We start from the raw sequence: 25,444 nt of genomic DNA on the forward strand, positions 1-25,444 counted from the left end.
CTAGGCACTGAGGTTGTTAGAAATGCAGAACCTCAGGCTCCACCCCAGACCTTCAGAGGGAGAAACTGCCCTCTAGGTGACTTATATGTTCACTGTGATTTGAGATGCATTGATCTAAGACACATCTGCACATCTTTCTTACATAGGAAAGATGGGTCTTTTAATTTTCAGAACTAATTATTAAAGTTAGGTCAAAAAATTTTTTTAATTCTAAATTTTAAACTTTTAATCAATTCAATACTATAACAGACTTTTAATGTGACTTTAATTTTTTTTTTCTAGAAATCCTCTCATACAATTGGAGGCTTGGTGCCATGGTCCCAAACAATGTATGAGACAATTATGTTATAGAATAAAATAACAATCCTTGGTGACAAATATAACAGTAACAGCTGGTTTTGCCTAATACAATAGTTTTGAATGGGCCACATTTATTATTTTGCCCTCATTTATCAAATACTTTGTGCCTTGTATGCAGTATTTTCAGAATTCATTGAAAACAGAATTATGCTGTAAATCATCCAGAAAAATTCTGAAAAGCTTTGTTCGGAACAAGAGCAATTTCTACTGGATTCTGATCATCTTTCTGGAAGTCCAAAACACGATAAGCTTTGCTCAGTTTTTACTAAAGAAAAGCAATCACTCCGTTTACTCTGACATAATCTGCCTTCACTTTCTGAAATAAACTAAAACTCCTAATGAATAATATGCCTGTTTCCTAAAGAACACATTATCTAAATAATAATTTAGAGCTTTGAAATAACATTTTACTGCCAAATCATGAAGTCAGATTTATTTGGTTCACTTATATAAACCAATTACATATTTCATACTTAAGTTTAAATACGTTAATGTGTCATCTTCAATCCTTTAAAAATAAATTCATTTCAGAAAAAAAAACTTGAAGGGCAATAGTGGTCTGAGGGTGAGGGAACTAATGTTGATAAAACTGCTTCAACTCTTGGTAAAACCACAAAATAATTGCATATGAAAAGAAAATAAGCATCTCTCTTCTCATCTGTAAACTCCATAAAATCACATCTTTTCATTTTAAAGATGCTTCAGTGAGAGTCAGTTAATTAAAGAGAAACTGCCTTATGCAATAAAAATTGTTAAGCAGTCACATAAAGTTAACCAGCAGTGGTATAAAATGCATAAAAGTCTGTCCCTCTTTTTGCTTTTTAAGTCATATGTTCTTGATGACAGGACAGAGAAAATTCAAAAGAGAAGTATAACCATGAGAAAGTGTATATGTATGTGTGTATACATATGATATTCTTCTCTCCAAAAAGCATGGCTTTGATTATAGTTCTCTACTCCCTAATCAAAAACCTTCAGCTGCTTATTGTTTCTTGTTGAATAAGTTCTAAACTCTGAAATATGGCTACAAAGTCTTCCATGATCTTGTCCCAGATTGTCTTATCAGTTATATCCCATACTTAACATCCTCTCTTTTCCAACCAAACCAAACTACTTGCGATTTCCCCAATATAACCTGAGTTTTTCCTTTCCATACTTCTGTTCACACTGTTCCTGTTGACTGGGATATTCTCTCTCCAACACTACTTCACTCTACCCCACCACCTACCATAACCCCAACTGTCCAGGGAAATCCAACTCTCTCAGTTAAGATGCTTAGAGCTTCCTGTAACAGAATACTCAACCAATTGTGCTTTAAATATTACAGACATTTATTACCTTACATAGCAAGAAGTTCTGGGATAGAAAGAGCTGTGTGCTTTCCATTATTCTACTTTACTATCTTTAACATGTTGGCCATTGATTTGAGGCTTGTTTCCTTATAGCTGCAAGACAGTTGCCACTGCTCCAGCCATCCCTTCCTACATCAAAAAAGAAGAGAGGAGTTCTTCTCATCTACCTTTTTGAAAGGAAGGAAAAGCTTTGGCAGCATGCATTTACCAGACCTCTGCAAAGGTGCTAATTAAAAAGAATTATCCATGCTCATTCTCAGCCTCAAAGAAGGCAAGAAATAAAAGCATCCAATACTTTCAGCCTCTAAAATGGGAGATGGCTGTACTATCCACAAGGAGGCTGGCAGGGATGGGAATGGTGACCAGTTCCGCCCAGATCTAAAGACACTGACTCCATGAAGCCGTCTCTGACTCATCTAGTAAAAGTTAACCTCTCCTTTAGTTTTACACAACATTGTGTGGCTTTTATATTCACACCTTGCTTTGTATTTGAGTTATCTGTAGGCTTACCTCATTTCTACTGTGAGAATGCATCAACTCTATCTTGTTCATCATCAATTCCCATATCTTCAGGCATAGTTCTTGAACCTTAGAAGGCACTGAGTGAATATTTCCTGAAATGAAAACCTCAGTAATTTGAACCACAGTTAGATGATTCACTTTAAGTTCAGAGGAAAAGAAGGACATGTACCCCACTCCAAAACAAACAAACAAACCTTAGGGCTTTCACCACATTTGCAATTAAAACAAGGGGCTGTTTTTCAATAGGCAAAGTACACAGGTAAGAGTCAGAAGCAAAATTTTAAAGAGAGAAGCTGACTATCCTCTCTGTTGACAAAACAAACACAGACAAAAACACATCCTGGCAAATGAGCTGTTTTCTCAAGACTGGTCCACTAGCTGTTGGATGAAGTAAAGCTCTCAAGGGCTTATCCCAAAGGCATCCCAGACTCAAGCCAACTTAGACCAAAAGGATCAGGGCTGACTACCAGGGACAGAGGAGCAGTGAGCTAGAAGATCCTGAGTTCCTGAGAGTTTCATAGAGCAAGGCTGCCATATGGCCTCTGGACTTCAGATCCACAGACTTGTAAGAAAGGGAAATAAATGGGATTCTACTGAGTTTTCCACCACTCACAACTAAACCTCATCGCAATTAATGCACTCAGTCTACCCTGGAGATTGTGGTACCGCAAGAGCCTTTGGAGCTGGTCAGGGAGTCCAGAAACTGTTGCCAGAAGAAAAGTCCTCTTGAGTTAAGCCTCAACCCAGCTTGGAACTTGATTAAACTTGAAAATTGGCTGAAACTAGTTCCTTCCATCGGTCAAGTACTATCAACTCTCTGTACTCAGGTTTCTTGACAAAATCTTGGCTGCATATTGAGTTTCTCAAGAAAAATAAAAGACAGTAACAAATTGTCAAATATCCTAAAAGTCAACATTACTGATTGGGTTTACTTAAATTCCATTTTTTTGTTTCTACCATGGAATCATAGAATTGAGTCAGGTCTTCCCAATGGAAGAGCAGCCTACCTCCAACCCACGGGTAGATGAGACACATAGAAAAATCTGACTCAATGATCCTTTACATTTTATTTATATTGCAGCATCTTTTATAGAAGGTCATCAGACCAATACTGTAGCAACCCACACAAGCAAAAGAGTCAACTGTAGCAGAAGACAAGTCAAAACTAAAAGTGCATTTTGTATTTTACACTAGAAGTCAATTTAATTAAAAAAGGTGTTTCTTTGGACTAAGAGGATTATTTTGCTGATGCGACCAATAGAGTTGCTCAAAATAAGAAGAAGCTGATTTGAACACAAAGATGCAGGTGGCTTGACAAATAGACTTCTTGCAGCACATGCCAGGGAGGGTTTACACGGATAGCAGAGGAATCCCAGATGCGGGGCCTTGCTGAGGATACTGTGATTAACACCCTGGCAGACATACAAGAAGGAGTTTGTTCTCAGCTTCTCCACCCAGAGGGCAACTGTTCAGCCAAAATTAAGCTGAAAAGACATGACAAATTATTCTAAACCCTAACAGGGAAAATTTCTCAACCATCATACTCAAATGCTAAACACAGGCGTCAGATCAGATAATTAAGGTCAAAACATTCAAGAGAAGCCTTGATGGGCCTAAGGCTTAAGACATCAGTCTTATTATACTTATGTTCAAAACTAAGTTTCACTTTGTAGAAAACATTACCCCCAAATGGATGCAGCCAACAGCATAAAACTGCTCATTTAAAGTCACAAAGGAAATCTATGAACCCATCTAGGAAATAAAACAGTGATACTACTTGTTTTAAAAAAAGTGCTGCTGTTTTAGGCTATTGTGATTTTTCTTTCTCTTTCCCTCTTTCTTTCTTTTTTTAGGGCCACACCTGCAGCATTTTGAAGTTTCCAGGCTAGGTGTTGAATTGGAGCTGCAGCTGCAGGTCTTTGCCACAGCCATGGCAATGCCAGATCTGAGCTGCACCTGTGACCTACATGCAGCTTGCAGCAACGCTGGATCCTAACCCACTAAGCGAGGTCAGGAATCAAACCTGCATCCTCATGGATATTAGTCAGATTCTTAACCTGCTGAGACACAACAGAAACTCTTGCGATTTTTTTTTTCCATTTTAGATTTCCAAATGGAATTCTCAGATTGCTCTCATGCCCATACAATATCTTATTCAGGGCTTTATATTTATCATTTCTTCACATATGTTAAATACTGTTGAAACGTAGTGACATTGCATTTATGGCTTGACATCAAAACATGAGGGAGTTTCTGTTGTGGCACAGTGGAAGTGAATTAACTAGTATCCATGAGGATGCGGTTTTGATCCCTGGCCTCACTCAGTGAGTCGGGGATCTGGCATTGCTGTGAGCTGTGGTGTAGGTCACAGACACAGCTCAGATCCCTGAGTTGCTGTGGCTGTGGTGTAGGCCGGCAGCTGCAGCTCCAATTCGACCCCTAGCCTGAGAACTTCCATATGCCATAGGTGTGGCCCTAAAAAAAAAAGAAAAGAAAAGAAAAAAATGAAAGCATGAGGACTCTGAAATCGAAATTAAATTATGGTGACTTATCCATAGTCCTGTATACCATGCTTGTTAAAGAGAAACATGGTCCTAATTTCTCTAATAATGTATAGCATTGTGGTTATCACAGCACAGTGATTGAGAAGTGGAGTCTGGAGCCAGATCTAAATCCTAACTCTACCACTTACTAGCTGTGTGAACAACAGGCAGGTTATTTAACCTCCAATGTACCTCAGTTTCCTCATCTACGCAATAGTCTCTACCACACTGTCCCATTAAGAGGACAAAATAATTTAATGCCCAAGCACTTCCCTAAGTAATATGAAATGTCTCTGCAGTATATAGTATAAAGCTAAGTTAAAACTCCCTACCTATATGTGAGCAACATACTGTAAGGATTTTAGAACTTAATACCACCCAACATTTAACTTGACAAGCCAGAATTAAATTATTAAGATATCAGATTTGTTCAATCTCTCTGGTAAATTCATTTCTCATTAGAACACTAATCAAGGAGAGAAAAGGAATTCCCTGGTGTCATATCAGGTAAAGGATGAAGCATTGCTGTGGCACGAATTCGATCCCTGGTCCAGGAAATTCGGCATGCTGCAGGTGCAGCCAAAAAACAAACTTAAAAAAAAAAAAAGAGAGAGAAGAAAGAAGTATAGAGTATGATGTGCCCTGGCTGCTAGATTCAGCCAACCTCCTCCATTCATTCATTCAAAGGTCAAAGCCAGCTAGCCCTACAAACTGACCCACTAAATAATGGCAACATCTTTATACTGGGTCAGGGAAGGTTTTTCTTTTTGATTTGTGAGTTAAAAACCAATATAAGGTACCATCTTAACTACTGAAACTGTCCTGTGTCACCTGTCTCTCCCTACATCACTGCCAGACAAGACTGTCTGGAGCTAAAGGCTAAGAGTCTGATTCCATTGTGTGATGTTTGATCTCTGATACTTTCAAGCCTTACTCCTCCCTCTTCCTTTGTTGCCTCACATCTGAGCAAACCAGTAAGTGTGTAATGTACCCAAATGTCAAACCACTATATTGTGCACCTGAAATTAATATGATATATTCTGTCAACTACAATTAAAAAAATTTTTTCTAAAGCCTAGGATGCCATCCCTCTTTTGGATAACTGCAAAATGACCAACAAAGATGCTGGATTCCACTGAATGCAGAAATTTATCAACATGCTAAAGAGTTATTTCAAAACTGACTTAAGTTCTGTGTCTCTAAACCCAATAAAGCAGCAGTAACCATAAGAGAGGCCCCTAACCATGACAGTACTAAGTTGTGACTCTCTATAAGAAGAAACTTATAATTATGAGCAGAGTAAAGACAATCTTACAGAGTATATCCAGTAATCACCAAATAGAGGTGTGGGGGACATTGCTAGAGGGGAGAAATCAGAAATCAAACAGAGTTCAACAACTTGACTCAATTATAAATCCAAAAGATACTAAAATAATTTATATAACACAACATTGATTGGCTTTTGCACCTCTACAACATTGGTTCTAGATTAATTTTGACATTGCCTAAGATGCCCCTATTGGCTTTCAAGGCCTTGTTCAATACTGGTGCCCAAGTTACAACTATAGCTCAGGATCCCAATAAATTTAAACAAGGTACTCCTCTAGGAATAAATCTACCAAAGGAGGAAAAAGACCTGTTCTCTAGAAATTATAAGACACTGATAAAAGAAATTGAGGAAAACACAAACGGATGGGGAACACAAACAAATGGAAAAATATACTGTGTTCTTGGATTGGAAGAGGCAGTATTGTTAAAATGACCATATGACCCAAGGCTATCTACAAATTCAATACAATCCCCATCAAATTACCTACGGTATTTTTCACAGAACTAGAACAAATAATTTTCAAATTTGTATGGAAACACAATAGACCCCAAATAACCAGCAGCAATCTTGAAAAAGAATAACAGAGCTGGAGGAATCAGGCTCCCTGACTTCAGACTATACTACAAAGCTACAGTCATCAAAATAGTATGGTACTGGCACAAAAACAGACACTTAGATTAGCTGAATAGGATAGAAAGCCCAGAAATAAATCCACAGACTTATGTTCAATTAATCTATAACAAAGAAGACAAAAACATGCAATGAAGAAAAAACAAGTCTCTTCAATAAGTGATGCTAGGAAAACTAGACAGCTACATGTAAAAGAATGAAATTATAACACTCACTATCATCATATACGAAAATAAACTCAAAATGGATTAAAGACCTAAGTATAAGACTAGATACTACAGAACTCCTAAAGGAAAACGTTTTGACATAAATAACAGCAGTATTTTGGGGATCTGTCTCCTAGAATAATGAAAATAAAAACAAAAATAAACAAATGGGACCTGATTAAACTTAAAAGCTTTTGCACAGCAAAGGAAATCATAAATAAAAAGACAACTCACAGAATGGAAGAAAATACTTACAAACGATGCAACTGACATGGGATTAATTTTCAAAATATACAAACAGTTCATACAGCTCAATATCAAAAAACAAACAACACAATCAGAAAATGAACAGAATGGAAATCCTGTGAAATCAGATTGTTATGATCATTATACAGCTACAGATGTGATAAATTCATTTGAGTAATTTTAAAAAATAAATAAATAAATAAATTTAAAAAAAAGAAAAAGAAAATGAACAGAAGACTTAAATAGATATGCCTCCAAAGAAGACATACTGATGATTATCAGGCAGATGAAAAGATCTTACCACTGCTAATTATTAGAGAAATGCAAATCAAAACTACAATGAGGTGTCACCTTGCACCAGGCAGAATCGCCATCATCAAAAGTCTACAAACAGGGAGTTCCTGTTGTGGCTCAGCTGGTACGAACCCAAGTAGCATCAATGAAGATGTGGGTTTGATCCCTGGCCTCTCGCAATGGATTAACAATACAGCATTACCATGAGCTGTGGTGTAGGTGGCAGACATGGCTTGGATCCCATGTTGCTGTTGCTGTGGCTGTGGCATAGGCTGGTAGCTGTAGCTCCAATTTGACCCCTAGCCTGGGAACTTCAATGCCACAGGTGTGGCCCTAAAAAGGAAAAAGAAAAAAATTTAATAAAAAAAATTTTAGGGAGTTCCCATCATGGCTCAGTGGAAATGAATCTGATAAGCATCCATGAAGAAGCAGGTTCCATCCCAGGCCTCACTCAGTGGGTTAAAGATCTGGTGTTGCTGTGAGCTGTGTAGGTTGCAGTTGTGGCTTGGATCTGGTGTTGCTGTGGCTATGGTGGTAGGCCGGTAGCTACAGCTCCAATTCGACCCCTAGCCTGGGAAACTCCATATGCCGTGGGTGTGGCACTAAAAAGAAAAAGAAAGAAAGAAAGAAAGAAAAGAAAAATTTAAAGTCTACAAACAATAAATGCTGGAGAAGGTGCACAGAAAAGGGAACTCTATTACACTGTTGGTGGGAATGTAAATTGTTACAATCACTATGAAAAACAGTATGAATGTTCTTCAAAAAACTAAAAATAGAATTATGATATGATCCAGCGATTCTATACTTCCGGGCATATATCCGGGGAAAACTCTTAATTCATACAGATTACCTCGGTGCAGAGATATATTTACAACAGCCAAGACACAGAAGCAACCTCATTGTTCATTGACAGATGAATGGATAAAGAAGATGTGGTGTATTTATACAATGGAATACTACTCATAAAAAAGAATGAAATAATGCCATTTGCAGCAACATAGATGGACCTGGAGGTTATCATATTAAGTGAATTAAGTCATAGAAAAACAAATTTCACATATCAATAATATGTGGAATCTAAAAAAAAATACAAATGAATTTATTTACAAAACATAAATAAACTCACAGACATAGAAAACAAACTTCATGGTTACCTAAGGGCATTGGGTAGAGAGGAGAGATAAATTAGGAGTTTGGGATTAGCATATACACACTACAGTACATAAAATAAATACAACCACTATGGAGAACAGTTTGGAGGTACATTAGAAAACTATGTATAGAACTACCATATGACCCAGCCATCCCACTCTTGGGCATATATCCAGATGAAACTCTCCTTAAAAAAGACACATGCACCTGCATGTTCATTGCAGCACTGTTCACAATAGCCGAGACATGGAAACAACTTAAATGTCCATCAACATATGATTGGATTAGGAAGATGTGGTATATTTACACAATGGAATTCTATTCAGATATAAAAAAGAACAAAATAATGCCATTTGCAGCAACATAGATGGAACTAGAGACTCTCATACTAAGTGAAGTAAGTCAGAAAGAGAAAGACAAGCACCATATGATATCACTTATATCTGGAATCTAATATACTGCACAAATGAACCTATCCACAGAAAAGAAAATCATGGACATGGAGAATAGACTGTGGTTGCCAAAGGGGAGGGGGAAGAAGTGGGATGGATTGAGAATTTGGGGTTAAAAGATGTAAACTATTGCCTTGGAATGGATAAGCAATGAGATCTTGCTGTATAGCACTGGGAACTCCATAGTCACTATGGAGCATGACAATGTGAGAAAAAGAATGTATGCATGTATGTATAACTGGGTCACCAGGCAGTAGAAAATTGACAGAACACTGTAAACCAGCTAAAATGGAAAAAAATAAAAATCATTATTAAAAAAAGTCTGAGACAGAAAAAATAAAATTAAATAAAATAAATAACAACAAGAACCTGCTGTATAGCACAGGAAACCATACTCAAAATCTTTTAATAACCAATAATGGAAAAGAATCTGAAAAAGAATATATTCATATTATATATATGTGTGTGTATATATAACTGAATCACCTGTTGTACACCTGAAACAGTGTAAATCAACTAAACTTCAAGAAAAAATAATAAAGTATCCCCTATAATTTCAGAGGATTACCAACAAATAGGGGTGCTTCATCATTACCACCAGAACCACTAACTTGCCTCAATTTCCCTTGGTCATAATGTTCATTGACCTAAAATTTCTCCTACTGGGCATGGATGCTTTGACCCAATAAGAAATAAACTGAAATAAAATTAAGTCTTTGGCATTTACAATTGGTCTAACAAAATAAGGCCTCCTGGACCTTCCCCCAATAGCTAAAACAGTTAATGAGTCCAATAGAGATTAAAACAAGGCCTGCAGGAATTCTGACACACCAGGTAAGACCTATAAAAGGAAGGGGTCAGCATTCCATCAACTTTTCTACTTAATTGCCCAATTTAGCCACTGCTTAAACCTGATTTTAAAAATGAACAGCATCTAACAGTGGATTATCACAACCTTAGTTTCATGGTGCCTGCAATTAAGGCCCTTGTATCCAACATTATTTAAATTACTGACTCTATCCAATCAGCAACTGGAAAATACTTTGCTATCACACATTTGGCAATTATTATTGTTTCTATATCAACAGCCTCTCAGCCACATGTGCCTTCACTTTGAAGAGACACAATACACCTTTACCTGGCTGTCCATGGGGAATCTCAATAGCCTCCCATGCAGTCTCTGAAGCCAGGATCTTCACCCCATCCATCCTTCCCCAGTATGACATGGATGGCATCTTCCTCCTCAGAAATTCACTTGATACACTCTTTCAAGACGTACAAATCCTCAGCAAGGAGATTGCCCCAAAGGATGGGTCACTGCTTCACAAAAAGCACAGGGTCTCAGTGAAATTCCTAGGAATTATTTTGTCAGTCAAGGGCTGCTCCATCTTTGACACTCAGAAGATAATCACCGACCCTCTTATCATCCACAATGTTAAAACAAAACTTAGATCTTTTGGGACTTTGTGAGTTCTAGAGGTAAAATATTCCTCATTTACAAATTTTACTTAACTTCACTTATGCTGTTACTTGTATATTGGCCTGCCTTAGGTTGCCCTCCAACAAAAGACTCTAGAATCTGTCCCAAGTACACTACAGCAGACACTTTCACTGATGTTCTCCAGAGAATCCTTCACTGTTGAGACTTTGGCAACTTTCTCTTATGTCTCCTGGAACCTCTGGACTGCCTATGGTGGCTATAAGATGTCCTTGAGCCTCTGATGCAAGAAACTGCCCTTCTCAGCCCCTGCTACACTCTATTTGAACATCAACTGCTGGCTGCATACTGGGCCTTTCTGGAGACAGAGGCCTTTACAGGCCCTGAATCTAGAACTCTCCATACCCAGCTGTCCCTATGGCTTGGATCACCTGGCAGATGTGGCACCACAGAGGCCTACTTGTTAAAATGGAAAATGGTACTTACAGGATAGAGCCAAGCCTAGGCCTTCTGGCACATCCCACCTGCAGGAGGAATTGGCTTCCCTTATCCTCAGTCCTTTGCTTGCTGCAGTGATGCTAGTCCACTGCCCTGATGCATTGACCAACTGGAGAGTGTGTGTGTGATTACTCAGGATGAACTGAATAATCAGAAACAGGAGTTCACTTACTTTACCCATGATAAGTTCCCCATAACATGCAATGGAGCCCTCTGGCAAGCTGCTGCCATCCATCTCCTAACTAGGTCAACCTAGGTCAACCTCAATCAAGGACAAGACTCAAGGGTCAGTATAATTTACCAAATGTCATGTGGTCATCTTAGAAATGGAAAATGTTTGACCAAAAAGTGGTCCAACATGCATGTCTTTACAGAACCTTAAGGCATTACCAATCATCTGCCCATTTAGTCTGACCAAAGGCAACAACTCCTTATTCAAGGTCAGTTCCCTTGGGATAAAAAAACGATGGGAATCTCTTGCCCCCATTGATACCCAAGATAAAATCAGGGTTCACACAAAATTTCCCCATCAAAACCTAATCGAGACATTTCTTATTCCCTTAGGAGTTCCAGGCATTATTGATGACCAGGGCATGCATTTCACTTCTCAAAACACCCACTTTAGACTCTTGAACAAGACACTCAATGGAACTTTCACCTCCCTAATGGTTATATGCTGTAAGCCTCAGAGAGCCGTAATGCCTTGCTTAAACAAGTTCAACATCAATTAAATGAGACACAGCACATCATCAATCAAACATCAGTGGTGAATTATAATTGAGTCTGACTCCATTTGTGATGTCTGAGTACCAACAGTTTTTAAGCCCATTTCCCCCACCTCCACTTTCTGCCCCACAGGCAGGCGAACCCATAAGAAGCCCTGTGAGTTTCACCTCTTGGCACCAGCTAGGTAGTTCAAAGCATGAAAATCCCAAGTCTAACTTGGGCCCCAACCCCCATCACAATGAAAAACAAAGCCAAGTCCTGCTCTCAAAGAAAACCCCATCTAGGAGTAATAAACCTTTTCATATCCCCTTGATGTGTGCGTGGTGTCATCAGGCTTGATATACAAACCTACTTGGGGGGAGGGGGGGTTGATGTCACCCTCTGGGGGACAATCCCATCTATGCATATCATTCCCCTGCCCACAGGTCCCTAACAGCTCCCCACTGTTCTCTGAATTAAATATAAACTATTGGCCACAGCTACAGATTTATCTTCCAGGTCTCACTCTTTACCATGTCCTTGATAAACAATGCATCAAATGTTATTGTTCTCAGAATACACTTGGTCTTTAATTGCCTCCATTCTCTTTGCTTATGTGCTTCCCTGACTTTTCTCTTCTACCCACTATCTCTGTAGGCCCTTCTTCATGACCATCTTAAAAGCCAATTCCACCAGAAACCCTTTTCTGAATCTCCCAATCAGACAAGCTCTATTCCTGTTTTTAACCCCATATCACATTGTTTGAAACTCTGGTAGTGCTCTATCACATTCTACCCTATGACAAAGTCATTCACATCTCATTGCTCCTAAAGCTCAGGAGTTGAGTGCACAGGTCCTGGAAATACACACACACACACACAATCCCACCTGATTCTAGCTACTTAGCTGTCCTTGGTAATTCACCTGGCATCTTTAAGCCTCAACTTCCTCTTCCAGTGAGAATAAGATCTGATGCATGAAGGGTTTTAGCTAGTATCTGATTCATATTAAGCACTCAGTAAAATGTCAGCTATTATCATTATTTATCCTTTCTGCTGGATTACAAGAAATTTTATGTCAGAAACCATTTTTTAACCCAATGCAACAACAGTGTCTGGTATACAGAAAGCATTGAATAAAGATCTATTGAATGGACTGAATAAATGGTTCATAGGACTTCACTGAAATTTTAAAGCAAATTAACAGTAAGATTAGCATAATTGAATAATGTGCAAGAATCTAAATTCATTCTAAATACACACACCAATCATCTAAAAAGAGTAGAATTCAGGAAAGACAGGTTTGTCTTAAAAACTGCTTGCAAACTTGTTAACTAAATTAGTTTCCCCAATGTTCCTCCATACCCCACACTACCTCCCCAATCCTGCAACACACACACCACGCACCACACACACACTTCTAACTGGGTTACGGGCTTAGCTATCCTCTAATTTTGGTATTTTAACAAAGAGGAGACATTCATGGATTAAAAACAGTGACAAGTTAATTGGCAACTTAAAATTTCCTTCTGTTCAAAATCTTGATCACAGACCACTCAGTACTCTATAAAACATTTGATGTAAGACTCTTATACAGTGAACTATGCTGGTCTACATTGAAAATTCCTAATTTAAATAGACATCAAAAATATTTTTAAGAGGTTAAAGAAAAGAGAGTATATCCTCTCATGCAGTTATTCTTCAAGTATCTACCATAAGGGGAAAATAAGAGATGTAGAAACACAGGTTGGTACAACAACGCTCATTAGAACACTAACTAAAATTGCAAGAATGATCCTGTCTGTGTAAATTATGTGATTGTCTCCCATATTTTAAAACCAGATAGTGAAATAGTTTTTTTTTTTAATTAACTTATTTATTTTGGCTTTTTTGCCTTTTCTAGGGTCGTTCCTGTGGCATATGGAGGTTCACAGGCTAGGGGTCTAATCAGAGCTGTAGCCGCCAGCCTACACCACAGCCACAGCAACGCAGGATCCGAGCTTCGTCTGAGACCTACACCACAGCTCGAGGCAATGCCCGGATCCTTAACCCACTGAGCGAGGCCAGGGATCAAACCCGCAATCTCATGGTTCCTAGTCAAATTCATTAACCACTGAGCCACAACAGGAAATAGTTTTTAATGATGGTGGGGAATCTAAGTAAAAAAGTCTGGTACAGGATGATACAAACAGAAGGCAGTTTATCCCAATATTAAGGTGCTTTTGCCTTGGTGATGGGTTTATTCATGGTGTTTCTCTGCATTTATGAAGAATCAATAGGAAACTGCTAATTTAAAAATATGTCCTTTAAAGGTTTAATAGCCACGTGTTTGCCATGATATATAGGAATAAGTACAGAATGTGTCTAACTGAAAGATAAGGTCTTCCTTGAAAACGTCTAACTAGCTGTACTGTACAACTCAGAAACTGCATCAGACACAGAAAGGTATATTTGTAGACTGACTCACCAGCTGTTTTAGCCACAGTCCAATTCTCCTGCATGCAAGTTGTAACCTTGAAATGTAGGGTATGATGTTTCCCTTTGGGAGAAGGAAACACAGAGTTGTACAAAAAGGACTTTTGGGGAGAAAGGGGGGAGGGAAAACTATAAAATTCCACTTTAAAGAAGCCTATCTTTTTTGTTTTTGTTTTTAGGGCCATACCCACGGCATATGGAGGTTCCCAATCCAGGGGTCCAATCAGAGCTACAGTTGCTGGCCTACACCACAGCCACAGCAACATCAGATCTGAGCCATGTCTGTGACCTACACCACAGCCCATGGCAATTCCAGATCCTTAACCCACTGAGCGAGGCCAGGGATCGAACCCGCAACCTCATGGTTCCTAGTCAGATTTGTTTGTACTGAGCCATGACGGGAACTCCTAAATAAGCCTATCTTATTAGTAACATCCTCGGGTTCTTGAAAACATACTCTTGGATATTTATTTTCCACAAAAAGTATTATAGTTGGTCACATTTTAAGCTTTTGCGTCCTTAAAGCAAATGTATCCTCTCATTAATCAAGTTAAAACGGAAACCACAAATAAATTCTATAATCATAAAGCGGCAGCGAAACATACACATTTGTTTTCATACAAGTCTGTGACATGGTCATTGCGATCCTGCATCTGACACTACATTTTCATTTTAAATAACCAAGCCCACTTTACTAATTTTCTCTGTGATGTATTGAAAAGCACCTATGATAGATTTTTTCAAAATTCACATGGGTGAGGAGTTCCCTAGTGGCCTAGTGGGTTAAGGATCCAGCGTTGTCCCTGCTGTGGCTCAGGTCAATCCCCAGCCCGGGAATTTCTGCATACTGAAGTTGCTGAAACAAAAAATCACATCGATGAGAAAACGTCTGATCTGTGGGATGCAGGCCACAATGTGAGGATGCAGGAACTGTCATGTTGGGTCCTGAATATGTATAGAGAGTAAACTGGCACATCAGCAGCAGGGCTGCTGGGTCTGACCTGCCAGTGCACTGATTTTGCAGGGTGATGCTGGATTTGCTTTGATTTAGTTCACTGTTTGGTCTCGGCCTTCAGAGGATGGATGGAAGCCTGCACCAGGAGTGGGTGTGGCCTGGAGAGCCAGGCAGAGCATGCAAAGCTGGCTATCTCACCTGGTGACTGACTGACTTCACGGCCATGAACTTGGCCTTATTTGTTTAGTGTTCTCACCAGCTGAGCTAACTCCTCTTTTAAGATAGAATTACATAGTCTAGCACAGCTTTCCAGAGTTTTATTTTTCTCTTCCCCAAAATATTAAATTTCCAGAATATTTCCTATCCTACTATAGATGCAGAGAAGCTTTACATGATAAAATTATTTCAAACACATTTAAGCATATTCAGGGATCGGAAACAAATTTTTTTAACACTGAAAGTTAAAGCAAACAAATATAGTGAATGTTTGAATGCAAAGCAAAAACAAACGCATACCAATTGCCTTTTTTTAAAATTAGACATGAGAATTTCAAAGATCTCAAGGTAGGTAAATAGTAATACCATCGTGGGGCAAAAAAGAGATTGGAAGGGAAGACTGGAACCCTGAGATCTAGTCCTGGTTGTTGCTATAACAATGATATGTCACAACTATCAGTTTATTTGTAGAATGGGAAACTGGGCTTGACATAGCTAAGAGTCCTTCCAGTTTTGAAATACTAAGAATTCTTACTCTTTTCAAAAAAAAAAAAAATGTAAATCATTTAGTAAATATTTTTTAAATCTACAATTTTTTTAACCCATGACAAAGTTAGAGCTGCTTAAATGTTTTAAGATCAAATGCAACATAAAACCTACCTGCATTTTTAATAAAATGTTTCTAGGGATAAGAACAGAAAAACACCTTACAAAACATCCTCAATGAGCTGTTTTTCCTTCTAAAAGAAGACAGAATCACCTGGACAATACAGAATATATTTTAAACTCATTATTTCTAGTACAGTGCTACAGTATAACTGAAGGATGTTTTAAGGACATTGTCAAGGTATTTTTCATATACGATCTAGAAAATGTAATTTCATCCTTCCTTCTCCTTTACTGTGAAAAATCCTTGCACAGGTGTAAAAGTGAAACTTGAATCTCATCTAAAGAATGTCTATCTTCACTTCAGGGTGCTGCTCTCTGAAGGCTGGATGACTGAATAGATTTTGGAGCAGGAAGAAAGCACAGGCCAAACTGGTTTTAACCTCGCAAACCCTCTTGGTGTCTTTCTGAGTGCCGTCTTTGAAAAAAGATATGAAAGCTTCTGAAACTACAGCTGTAAAGCCTCTGATGTTCTCGAGAAGGTAAGCCCTGTATTTGGAATGTTAGTCCAAAGGGACAGAGTTAATCAGAATCCCTAAGGAAACAATCAGAGTTCAATTGGACCTTCTTTTTTCTACCCACTTAATTAAAAAGAGAAAACAAAGATGTAGCTTATTTCTGATTCACTACTGAGGTAAGCATGATCCACATTTGATGCCAATCAAGATATTTTAAAAGGATTTACCGTTTATTTCAACCAAGCCTTTCTCCACCTCTGAACAAACAAAATCTTGTCTAATATTGATAATATCAATTTAAGGAACTCCTTTTAGTCGAATGTGCTTCAAAGACTCCTCATTTTGTAAGAAAAAAATCTACCAGCCATAAGGTATAAAGGTGCCTATGAAGTCAACATTGAATCACACAGGCGGCAAAACTGATGACACATGTATTAATGCTGCAAACTGAATTGTCACACTGAAAGGCAGGGAGTTACAACTCAGGGTCAGTTAGCTGTATTACCCTAAAATCTCACCACTTTAAATAGAAATTTATTGGATGTTTTAATAGCTTTTTAAATTGAGGGATTTATCAAGTGCTTAAATTTTTAGTATTTTTCCAACTTTCTTCAAATGAAACTTGTAAAGGATAAATGAAGGGTGTTCCTTGCTGAAACCTTTGCTGAAGTTTGTATCACCAACCAAAATAAAGTTTAAAAAATGGATTACTCATAGGTTTCTAGGATCAATAATGTGTAATGGTACTAAGGACCAGTGTTTAAAACAAGTGCACTTAGTGATGATACTTTCATTTTCTTTTTTCCTATATTTCCATTCTACTTATTGGATTTATACACAGCTATCTTCCAAGGAACTCAAAATGCCTCATAAGCTTACAGACTTAGGGTATCATAACTGTACAATAGCAATTGTTTTCAAACAGTTAAATTTTTTTTTTAACATTAAGAACGTTTATTGCCATGTATTGGGGAATAGCAAGCAGTGATATGATATTAAAGAGAGCAGTGCTAAATTAGAAAGTTCATACAAAGGAAAGGAAAAAGTAAGGGATGAAAAAGGAAGAAATCATAAAATTCAAAAAAGCCATTGCTTAATGGGCAAAAACTCAGCTTCACTGTATTGCAGATTCTGTTTCAGTGAGTTGATGATGAGAAATCTGGACTAATGAAACGACTGCTCTCCTGGATCTGAGATAAAGCTCAGTTTTTAACTGTTAGATTATCACATGATGAAGGAGAAATAATTCTTCTGAACAGAGACTCTTTAAATATAACAATTTGTTTTTTTTGACAATATCAACAGACTTACCAATAAAAGTCCATCAGCAGTTTATTCCTTAAATGGCGTGATTTTATTAGATGTTTTCACTATTTTTTGGCAGGCTAATATCTTTATCACTCTTAGGAAATGATGGCAACCAGCCAGTTTATGAATTCCTGGTGAAAACTTAAAATGTTTGATGGAATATTAAATATATATGTAACCTTTTCTTAAGTAATTATAGGATTGGAAGTATAACCCAGGAATAATAAATACCATTTCACAAAATGAGCCTCAGGAAACTTAATATGTTAAAATTAAAACATCATATTGTGACTCTCTAATCTAAACAAGGAACAGATTCAGGTATTTTTAGCTCTATTTTGAAAACTTCTGAATTTAACTCAAAGAGAGAATAGGTTTCTATTCTTCTAATGTAAAAAAAAATTTCTAGAACTAAAGTACTATCTCGTCCTATTTCATTTATGAAAATGTGGAAACCTAAATTTTATTTCAAATATGAGACACTCCAGAACATGATCAATTTAAAGGGAAAGCGGAGTTCTAAGGCTTACTAAAGTAAGTTTACCTACACTTTAAACTAAGCAATAAAGGCTAAGTTAAATTTAAGTCACTTTATATAAGAGCTTAGAGATTAATGAAATTTACTTTTAAGCCTAACTGGCACTCCATTTTAAAAAAAAATCTTGTCTGTTACTGATAATATCAACTGATCAACCGATTGCTTTTATTTATACCTAAATGTGATTTCTTCTTCGCAAAGGTGTATATACTAAGATAGAATTTAGCTAAAATCAAAATATCCTCAAATTCTTAAATACTGAACTGAACATAAGAACCTGTGTTGAGACACTTGTTTATGAACAAGACAGTCATTTCAGGTTACTTTCTCAAATTCATATCCTACCATGCCAATTTTTACACATATTAGCAGGGTCTCTGATGAACAATCAACCCTATATGCTCCATTTTAAGTGGGTTTTTTTAATATTAAGGAAAAATCTAAGTTCAAATTTATATTATGTCTTAGAAATATACTTAATTTACATGGAAATTAATCTTTTAATATTTTAGAATATTCTATGTCTTTAAGACACTTCATTTTCATACATTCATTTGCATATTTGTGTCATACTCTGCTCTCAAAAGCCACAGAACAATTTCATATGGAGAGTTTTCTTATGTAAATAATTTTGTTCTGTCCTAACAACTTAGTCTAGAAAAAGTCCCAAACTGCAAACTGTTTATCAGACAGAATTCTTCCTTCTTACCAACTTCATAATGCTTTTACAAAATTGTTTAATTAGTAGCATTAACTTTGAGACCATAAGAAGTCTGTTCATATGAATATTCAAATTCTCTATTTAAATCCTGAAAGAATCCACCACCTCAAAACTATCTCCAAAGTCTTTATGACATTGGTCCCATTTAATTCGCAGCTGTGATAACTAATACCTAATTATCATCAGAACCAAGACCATTCAGTATCACTGCCCCAGTCCTTTTTTCAAATAGCAAACTTGAACACAACTGTAATTCTTTTAAGAATCTTTATTGAATTTTTTCAACAGTTTAGTTGGTTGGATCTCGATGCAGTTTATAAAAAAACTTCAGTATAGTTTCAGATAAACTGCAATCAAAAAAGTAATTTTACTTTGTCAAAGAAGTTGTCTGAAATTGCAAGTTAGTTTTTGTAATATGCAGAACAGTAACATGTAAGCATGCTCTCGGATGCAGGGGCTCCTGTGTACTATGGAGTTACTTTGAAGAGCTTGCTAAGGTCTGCAGGCAGTTTATGGAATGCAATCATTTTCTCCACAATTTAGGTACATGAGAATAAAACGGATATTTATGAATAAAGTCTTTTTCTCAAAAAAGTCGAGGCAGCTTTTGTTGAATGCTATCTGTGGGAGTACACTTGCTACACCTTGAACTGTACTAAGAGAAACAGACAGCCAGGAGTCCAGGTTCATGCTGAAACTTGAAAAATATCCCTCCATATGGTGTTGAGTTCCAAGAAAAGGAAGAGGATAAAACCCTATGCACAGTTGCTCATCGTCTTACAGTAACATAAGCAACCAAGAAACTTTACATAAGAAGGGAGTAAGTTCCCTTCACTGCTTTCAGTCAAGGTCAGTGGTGTCTACAGCGGAGAGTGGAGGTGGAACAAGCCTAGGATGGGATAAAGCTTAAGTCTACATCTCATGCATAGTTGTCATTGTTCTGTCCTCGCATAGCTCTCAGACATCCGAATTCGAACTGAGGTTTGTTAACCTGGGGTCTGCATTGATTTCATATCTGTAATGATACCCTTCCATGTGATCCCTGCAGGCGTCTCTGATGTTATGCATCCACTTCTTTATCCCTTTGCGGTTCAGATATAAAACCAGTAGGAAAATGGCACCTATCAGGGCTAAAACAATACCTAGGAAGACATAAGAAGTCTGCAGGGATGGAGGGAGGTCAGGGTCACAGTCCAAATCGGAGCTGTTAAGTTCCAAGAGGACCCGGTGCCTCATTTTCTCCGGGAATGCACAGGTGAGCCTGGCTTTATCCTGCACTACCTCTGTCTCCTTGAGCCAGGCCACCATGTCTGCCAGGTGGCAGTCACAGACCCAGGGATTGTCGTCCAGAAAGACCCTAACGTGTGGCAGGCTTTGCAGCTCTGCCAGAGTGCCGTTGTGCAGGACTTTGAGGGCGTTGTCCTCCAGGTGGAAGCTTTCGAGGTGTGTCAGGTTGCGGAAGAACACATAAGTCAGGCTCACCAGAGAGTTGTTGCGCAGGTCCAGGTGCCGGAGGTCTGGTAGCTGGGCCAGGACGTCCAGGGGCAGGTAGAGGAGGTGGTTGCTGGCCAGCTCCAGGCGGCGGAGGCCGCGCAGCGCGTGGCCCGCTCGCAGGGCGGCTGCCACCATCCCCTCAAAGCTCCGGTTCTGCCGCTGGGCCGCCGAGGTCACAATGTGGTTCAGGATCAGGTCCACCAAGGGGCTGGGGGCCGCGACGCTGGCGTTGCTGCCCGAGAAGGCGAAGGCGCTGAGGTTGGCCAGTGGGTTGTGGCTGAGGTCGAGCAGGCGTAGGCTGGGCAGGTGCTCGAAGGCGCCGGCTTGCACCTCCGTCAGGCGGCTGCCACTGAGGTTGAGTGCAGACAGCTCGGCCAGCGGCGGCCGGCGGGCGAAGGCGCCAGTGGGGAGCACGGCCAGCTGATTGCCGGTGAGGAAAAGGGTACGCACGTAGGGGGGCAGATCCGCGGGCACCTCGGTCAGGTTGCGGCCCACGCACTTGACGGTGCGCGCCGCCTCGGAGCACTCGCACGGCTGGGGGCAGCGGCCCGGCAGCGGGGGCAGGGCGGACGCCGCGGAGGCCGGGAACGACGCCGAGGAGGTAGAGGACGCCGAAGAGGTGAGGGAGGACGAAGAGACCCAGCCCAGGAGGACCAGCGCCAGGCGCGCCAGCCGCAGCCGCCCGTCCCCGGCGGCCGGGCCCCGGGAGCACCCCCCAGGCATCGCGGCTCAGGTCTCCCCGGAGCTGGGCTGGGGCGCCGCCCGCTCCGAAGGCTCAGGAGGCTGGGCCGGGAGGGCGCGGGCCGGCCGGAAGCGTCTAGAGAAAACTTTCCTCCGGTGGGTGCGGAAGAGGGCCGCTGTAGCCGCCGCCCGCCGCCGGAACTTGACTAACCCCCTAGCCACCGGGCGTCCCCCTCCCGGGTCCGATTCCCCCGCCCCTTCCCCCCAGAAAGTACGCACGGCGGGTCGGGACGCCCAGCTCCGCGCTCACTCCTCCCGCTCCTCTTCCAGCCGGCGCCCCCGGGTGGTACCTCCTTGCCTCTAGGGTTGGCGCTTCGCGCTGGGTCCACTGCGCGACCTGGGACAAGCAGGAGAGAAGCGTGAGGAGCGGCGGCGGCCGCTGCTCCCTGACTGCAGAAACTGGCCTCTCCGAGCCAAGCCGTCCCCCCAACTCAGTACCCAAGACCTCCCTCCAAAAGCCCGTCCGGGCCTCGCCTCCTCCAGCTCCACGCACATCCTTACCCGGGAGAGGGGCGCGCGACCCGAGACCCGGAGTACGGTCTCCTCTCTGTCCCGGCCCCTGCTATATATACCCTTCCGGCTCCCGCCCCCCTCCCTCCCGGATCAGACTCGTCCCCCGCGTCTAACTTCTCGCTTAATCCCCGGCGCCTCCCGACCAAACTTCTCACTCTCCCAGCTCCTTCCCCCACCGCCTCCGCGGAAGACCTGCCTTCCGGGGTCTCCGCCCCCGCCTGTTCTGCAGGACCTCTCCTCCGGGTCCACGTTAGGATGAGAGGGAAGTTTCAGCTTACAGGAGTCTTTTGATCTCTTTTAGATGCCCTCTCGGCTTAAGAAGTGGGGTACCTTAGGGCTGCCGCCACCCCTGAGCCCGCACGCCCACCCGCCCCTCGGATCGGAGGGCCTTCAAGTCCTCTCCAAAGGGGAGGGGAGAGGCCGCGAACAAAGCCGCGGTGGGACCCAGGACCTGCGCGGCTCTCCCGCCTGAGGATGGGGAGGGGCTGGAAGCCGCCTCCCAGTTCTCGCCTTCTCCGCCTGCTCCCCACAGCTCACCTCCAGGGACAACTCCGAGTCCCACCAGAGTCGCGGCGACTTCCCCGCTCCACGCTGCCGGAGCCGACGCTCCTCGCACCCCAGCCCCTGGCCCAACCTCCGCGGCTGGGAAAAACCAACCCGGGGGGCGGGGGAGGGCAAGCCTGAGGGAGGAAAGACTCTGGTGGTGCAGCCAGCCTCGGCGGCCTTCAGGAGGGGGGGGATTTAGAAAGGAGACCGGAGGGCTGAGGGGAGATCTGGGCTACACGCCTCCTCCCGGTGGAAATTGACGAGGAATGTACCCGAAAAGGTGAGGGAATCCCTTTTTCTCCCCCTTCCTAGGCATCGTTTGGTGGTTCCTCATTTTGCATACTGTATTTACCTTGAACAGGAACAAAACCGCTGGTGAATCTCGTGGAATTCGCCCAGATTCTGGCACTTACGGCAGAACCAGATAGATTTTGGCGTGACCAAGCAGCGCGAAGCCGCAGCATAGAGAAACGAGCTGAAAATGCACAGCGGCAGCAGCAAAAAACCCCAGCAGTCCGCAAGGGAGTTTCAGAAAGTCTTCCCAGCCAAGTGATGCCTTGGACTGCCAACTTCAGGTTTAGGTGCAATTAGTGCGTCCCCACCTGTCCCGCCCCCGCGCTTCTTGCCTGGTTTCGGGACTTGGGAAGGGAGAGAGCCAACTTGAGGGAGAAGGAAAAGAAAGGGGAAAAAAGGGATTGGTGGAGAAGAGATTCATTCTTGATTCATTACTTTTCTTCTCCCCAAATTAAAAGCAGAGGGACGAAAACAGCAGCCAAGGCATCCTAGAAACAAAAGGCAAATAGCGAGGATGTGAGTCACCCGGAAAGCGGACCCGCCCCCCTCACCAGATGTGGCAGCGGTGTCAGTGCAAGTCCTTTAGGCTGGGAGAGCTCCCGGGGTGGGGGTGGGAGGAAGGCCGCCAGAAAAGAACCGAAGTTTGGTACTGAAGTCTGACGCCCCAGGGGGCACCGGTTAGGCAGGGAGCAGTTGGGGTAGGAGACACGGACTCCTGGAGTACAAGGAGGATACCTTGGAGAGGTTTGCGGTCCTGAAAGCTCTGCCGTTTTCTCCAGGACTCAGTATCTCCTTTGTCCCAATCCAATTGGAGAAAACAGTTGGGAAAACTAAGATCTGGTAATATAAAAAGAATAGAATAAGGAAATGCCCAAGTTTGTGCCTATGACTTGGGCCTTTAGTGTGAAGAAAGATCCCAACTTTTCAGTGGATTATTGATGACTTTGGTGGAAGAGAAAGTCTGTAGAGCCAACAGCAAAAATGGCCCAGACAAGACCTGTTTTGTTCATCTGCATCTTCAGCACGTTTATCTAAATCTCCTGTTCGTATTTTTAAGTGTGTTTTGTATCATGAATGTGAAACACTTCAAAAAAAGAATCTCAAAAGCTATAGTCATGTTCTGTATCCCAATGATGGTGGTGGTTGTAGTTTCATAAATCTGTACGCATGTTAAAATTCATAGAACTTTGTACACCAAAAAGAGTCAGTTTTACTGTATGATAAATTTTGAAACAAAATTAATTACTCATGAGGGGAAAAAAACTGTAATAATTCTGCAGCATGATATTCATTTTGGTTCTGCTCTGTTAAGGAAAGTGAGAATCACTTTAGAATTTAGAAAGATATTCTCATCTGATCAGCCAATCAGCTTGGTAATATGGATATATCATTAGTATTAATGTCTTGTTATTGGTATTGTTATTCTGTTTTACAGTTGAAAACACTGGGGCTCTGAGCTAAGAATAACTAGCTTTGACAGTGTCTTTTACTTTCCAAGCCCTGTGCTGATGACTTTATAGAAATTATGTCATTTGCTCTTCCCATCAGTACTAAGGTAGATCCTCTCCTTAGTTTTACACAGGAGAAAATAGAGGCAAAATAAATTATGTAACTTGTTCAGATGTGTGGTAGAGGTGAGGACCAGGCCCAGATTTGTCTGCTCCTTATATAATATCTCACATTCCACCTCTAGGTGAGATTGAGGAGTTTGTGCAGAGTCCTACTCTGATTCACTTTGGCAGAACCAAAGCCTCACCCCTGGCTCTGCTTAATTTCTTCTACCTGCCTACAGCTAGAAGCTGGTTATGGCTGCTGAAGCAGGACTCAGGAATTTGGGGGCATTTTTAGCTCCATCACTTACTTATTGTGCAGCTTCTATATACCCCTGATTCTTAATCTGTAAAATAGGACCACTAATAAAATGTTATTTCTGTGAGATTTGAGATAACTTATACAACACCCTTAGCAAAATTGCTCATTATTATTGTGCTCTTGTTAATTACTCTCCCTCTTGCCATTTACTGTGCATGCACCAGATCTCTATAACTATGTTAAGGACAGAAATACAAGGTTGAATAGTCTTAAGGTTTCTTTCCAGTAGAATTGCCAGATTTAGCAAATAAAAACACAGGACACTCAGTTAAATTTGAATTTCAAATACACAATGAATGATCTTTTAGTATAAATATGTCCTATGCAATATTTTGAATGTACTTATCTTTAAAAAAAATCATCCTTTACCCAAAATTCATATTACCTGGCATCCTGTATTTGATCTTCATGACAAAGGAGTTCATAACCTGGTGGAAGAAACACACAGAAACAAAAGCTTTCAGTGCAGAATACTGAATGCAGTTTAGTGCATATATCTTTCCAATCTCCTCTCTCTTTATATACATTTTGCTTCCATTTCTGCCATTTTTATAAAAATCATGTTATAGTATATTTATTATTATTATTTTAATTTTAAAACAACTAGGTATCATTCTGTGCCCATATGTATGGGTAGGCTTCTTCTTTAAAGACTGCAAAATATTCTATTCTGTGGATTGCGTTATATTTTTTAACTGCCCTATTAAAAGACATTAAGATGAGTAACTCCTTTTTAAAGACGTTTCCTTCAGTGAGAAAAGCTTACGAGGATCAGTTCTATTTTGATTGTCTTAAGCATTTAATTATCCTAAATTATCATACTTGCTTTACTCCTAACAGCTTGAAAAATTTTTTGTGCATGATGCTATTAACATGCTCTAAAGCAGGACACATTATTTCAGAGTACATTTTTCCCCACT

The 25,444-nt window shown here is 40.6% G+C and overlaps 1 protein-coding gene and 1 long non-coding RNA gene across 4 annotated transcripts in view; one reads left to right on the forward strand and one right to left on the reverse strand.

Annotated features, from left to right (window-relative positions):
- The window catches only part of LOC110260701 (uncharacterized), a 47,178-nt gene extending 21,928 nt beyond the window's left edge, over positions 1–25,250 (forward strand). Inside the window, exons 3-4 of one of the 2 annotated variants that reach the window (XR_002344017.2) lie at positions 16,347–16,521; positions 22,720–25,250. This is a non-coding gene — a long non-coding RNA (uncharacterized LOC110260701). Of the gene's footprint in view, positions 1–1,805; positions 5,404–16,346; positions 16,522–22,719 lie in introns of those variants that run through there. The other variant, XR_002344019.2, reaches the window with a different exon arrangement.
- TPBG (trophoblast glycoprotein) lies at positions 19,318–22,421 on the reverse strand. Of its 2 annotated transcripts, none has more exons than XM_021091963.2 (2): positions 22,350–22,421; positions 19,318–21,636 (listed from the first exon to the last, which is right to left on the reverse strand). In XM_021091963.2, exon 2 carries the CDS (start codon positions 21,279–21,281, stop codon positions 20,022–20,024), a length of 1,260 nt encoding a protein of 419 aa, XP_020947622.1. In that variant the 5' UTR covers positions 21,282–21,636; positions 22,350–22,421; the 3' UTR covers positions 19,318–20,021. The 2 variants fall into 2 exon arrangements, with proteins under 2 accessions (XP_020947622.1, XP_001927476.1); XM_001927441.6 differs by lacking the exon at positions 22,350–22,421 and adding an exon at positions 21,801–21,840.
- Positions 25,251–25,444: the final 194 nt, after the last annotated feature.

This window comes from Sus scrofa, chromosome 1, assembly GCF_054392235.1.
Source record: "Sus scrofa isolate SSC_HxYL_T2T_F1_AM1 chromosome 1, Sscrofa_HxYL_maternal_Yorkshire_Landrace_v2.0, whole genome shotgun sequence".
Lineage (NCBI taxonomy): Eukaryota > Metazoa > Chordata > Mammalia > Artiodactyla > Suidae > Sus > Sus scrofa.